This window comes from Cervus canadensis, chromosome 11, assembly GCF_019320065.1.
Source record: "Cervus canadensis isolate Bull #8, Minnesota chromosome 11, ASM1932006v1, whole genome shotgun sequence".
Lineage (NCBI taxonomy): Eukaryota > Metazoa > Chordata > Mammalia > Artiodactyla > Cervidae > Cervus > Cervus canadensis.
The window spans coordinates 46009546-46011859 of record NC_057396.1 but is presented as its reverse complement, the minus strand read 5'-3'; the positions used below and the strand labels follow the sequence as shown (position 1 = coordinate 46011859).

Here is a 2314-nt window from a genome sequence, read left to right as displayed (position 1 = left end):
GAGAACTTTGGACCCTAAGGGGCCTTCTAGTTGCAGCCATCACTATCATTTTTGTAAACCTGCTCAGGAGGTCCCATTGGATTGCCTCTCCAAACAAGACGCGTGATCTCCTTAAACCTTTGCGATTTAGTGATAGCTCCATGGGGTTACTCCCAGGGAACAGAAAGAAAGACTAAGGATGTTCAGACTTGACATTATCCAACCTGAGACTTTGTTCCCACATCTTATATCTGGCAGGGCCTTTCCTATCCATGCAGAGATGAGTTGGGCCCAGAGAACTCATTCCCCCTGATTAAGTTAGGTGTCCTTACTTAGTACCCACAGTCCCTCTGGGTAATAATCATAATTATATTAGTGTTATTTGGATTAGCTGTTCTCGCCTCACAGGTATGTTTCCTCTAATAGAGAGCAGTCATCGTGAGGGGACTTTTGACCTAATCAAGGCCATACCCCTAGATTTTAGCAAGATATTTGGCTCATAGCATGTTCAGTGAAAAAATAAAAGCTCTCATCTTTCAGAGAACCTTCCTAGATTGGCAGTAATATTGTTACTTAGTCCTCTGTTCAATGGACGGTTTGCCCTTGATTCTTATTTGCTGTTGTTGTTGTCCCTTTGGCCCACTGCTGACTCCTCTGCCTCTGTGTCTTTCTGCCCCTCTAAATTCTGTGTGTTTCTCCCATCAGATTTAGTGCTCACTGAGAGAGGTATCCACATATCCCCATCAGAGTAGGAACACCTGACTATGGATGAAGGTTATTTCCCCTTGTCAGACCTCTAGTCACATCTTTCTCACTTTATCAAGGTCTTCTGGAAGGCAGGAACCATGTCAGAACAGCAGAGTGGGATTCCCTGGAGGCCGTCTTCTGCTTGGTAACCATGTTTCCCATTGCACAGAGGCTCCCAGGGCATTGTAACCACAGCCACATCACAAGTGGGAAACACCTGATGGTTCTTCTCCCATCCCGCCTGTGCTGTGCCTCCTTATCAAAGGAAGGATACCTTTGAATGTAGGTTTCTGTCTCTCCATCATGCTGGGAACCACTGATCTCTTAAGACATTGCCCAAAGGCTAAGAGAAGAATAGGATAGGGTCTCCGGGTGGGGTTGAAGACTTTATGACTGGACAACACTCCGCTTCAGCAGTCGGAGGGCCCCATCCCGGATCTGCTTGGTCTTCATGCCATAGATGAGGGGATTGAGCATGGGTGGCATGACAAGGTAGAGGTCAGCCAAGAGGATGTGGATGTGCCGGGGCACATGCTGGCCAAAGCGCTGAGTGTAGAACGAGAAGAGTCCCGGTGTATAGAACAGAAGGATGACGCCCAGGTGGGAGCCACAAGTGCCAAAGGTCTTAGCCCTTGCCTCCTTGGAGGCGAGGCCTAGCACAGCCCGGAGGATGAGTGCATAGGATATAGCAATGCAGATGGAGTCAGTACCCACCACCAATGTGGCAGCGGTGATGCCATAGATGTTGTTTGGCTGTGTGCCCCCACATGCCAGCTTCACCACAGCCATGTGCTCACAGTAGGAGTGGGCCACCACTCGGCCACAGTAGCTCAGTCTTGCCAGTAAGCAGGTGAGTGGGGTCATGAGTCCCAAGCCACGAAACACAGCAGCAGCCCCCAACTTGCCCACAGCCTCTAGCGGCAGCAGTGACCCATAATGCAGGGGCCGGCAGATGGCCAAGTAGCGGTCAAAGGCCATTGCTAGCAAGATGCCAGATTCTACAGCTGAGAAGCCATGGATGAAGAACATCTGGGTGGCACAGGCCCCAAAGGCAATCTCAGCAGCATTTGCCCAAAAGAGTGCAAGGAGCTTGGGCACAGTGGAGGTGCAGAGCACCAGATCGATGATGGACAGCATGCATAGGAACAGGTACATGGGCTGGTGCAGCTCAGGCTCCGAGTACACCACCAACAGCACTGCCGTGTTGCCGAGTACTGCCAGGGTGTACATGGAGCAGAATGGAAATGCAATCCAAAAGTGGGAGGCCTCCAGGCCAGGAATTCCCATGAGCAGGAAGGAGGTTGGATTCTGCTGGCTGTGGTTTGTGAATTTCATGGCTAAGTCAAGGTAGGGTGGGTAGAGAAATTATTGTCTTGATCTGAACTCTAGGAAGTGCTGAGAGATGAAGCATTTGGGATGCATCCTTATGCTATGACTGAAACAGAAATGGCAGCAGGAAATATTTGAGTTAGATATCATGAAAAATATCCAGTGTGAGAAGATTATAGAGTGCTGGGAAATGATGCAAGGCAAGAGGTGAAGTTATCATGATCAGGATTCATTCAAAGGAGCCCTTTCCTCTTATGTC

General features: G+C 49.4%; 1 protein-coding gene across 1 annotated transcript; it reads right to left on the bottom strand.

Annotated features, from left to right (window-relative positions):
* Window positions 1–1113: 1113 nt before the first annotated feature.
* LOC122449412 (putative olfactory receptor 52P1) lies at window positions 1114–2061 on the bottom strand. Its single transcript, XM_043480922.1, has one exon. The coding sequence runs from the start codon at window positions 2059–2061 to the stop codon at window positions 1114–1116; it is 948 nt and encodes a 315-aa protein (XP_043336857.1).
* Window positions 2062–2314: the final 253 nt, after the last annotated feature.

Bases quoted from the DNA above. Each gene is read 5' to 3' on its own strand.
- LOC122449412 (XM_043480922.1), bottom strand. From the start codon at position 2,061: ATGAAATTCACAAACCACAGCCAGCAGAATCCAACCTCCTTCCTGCTC.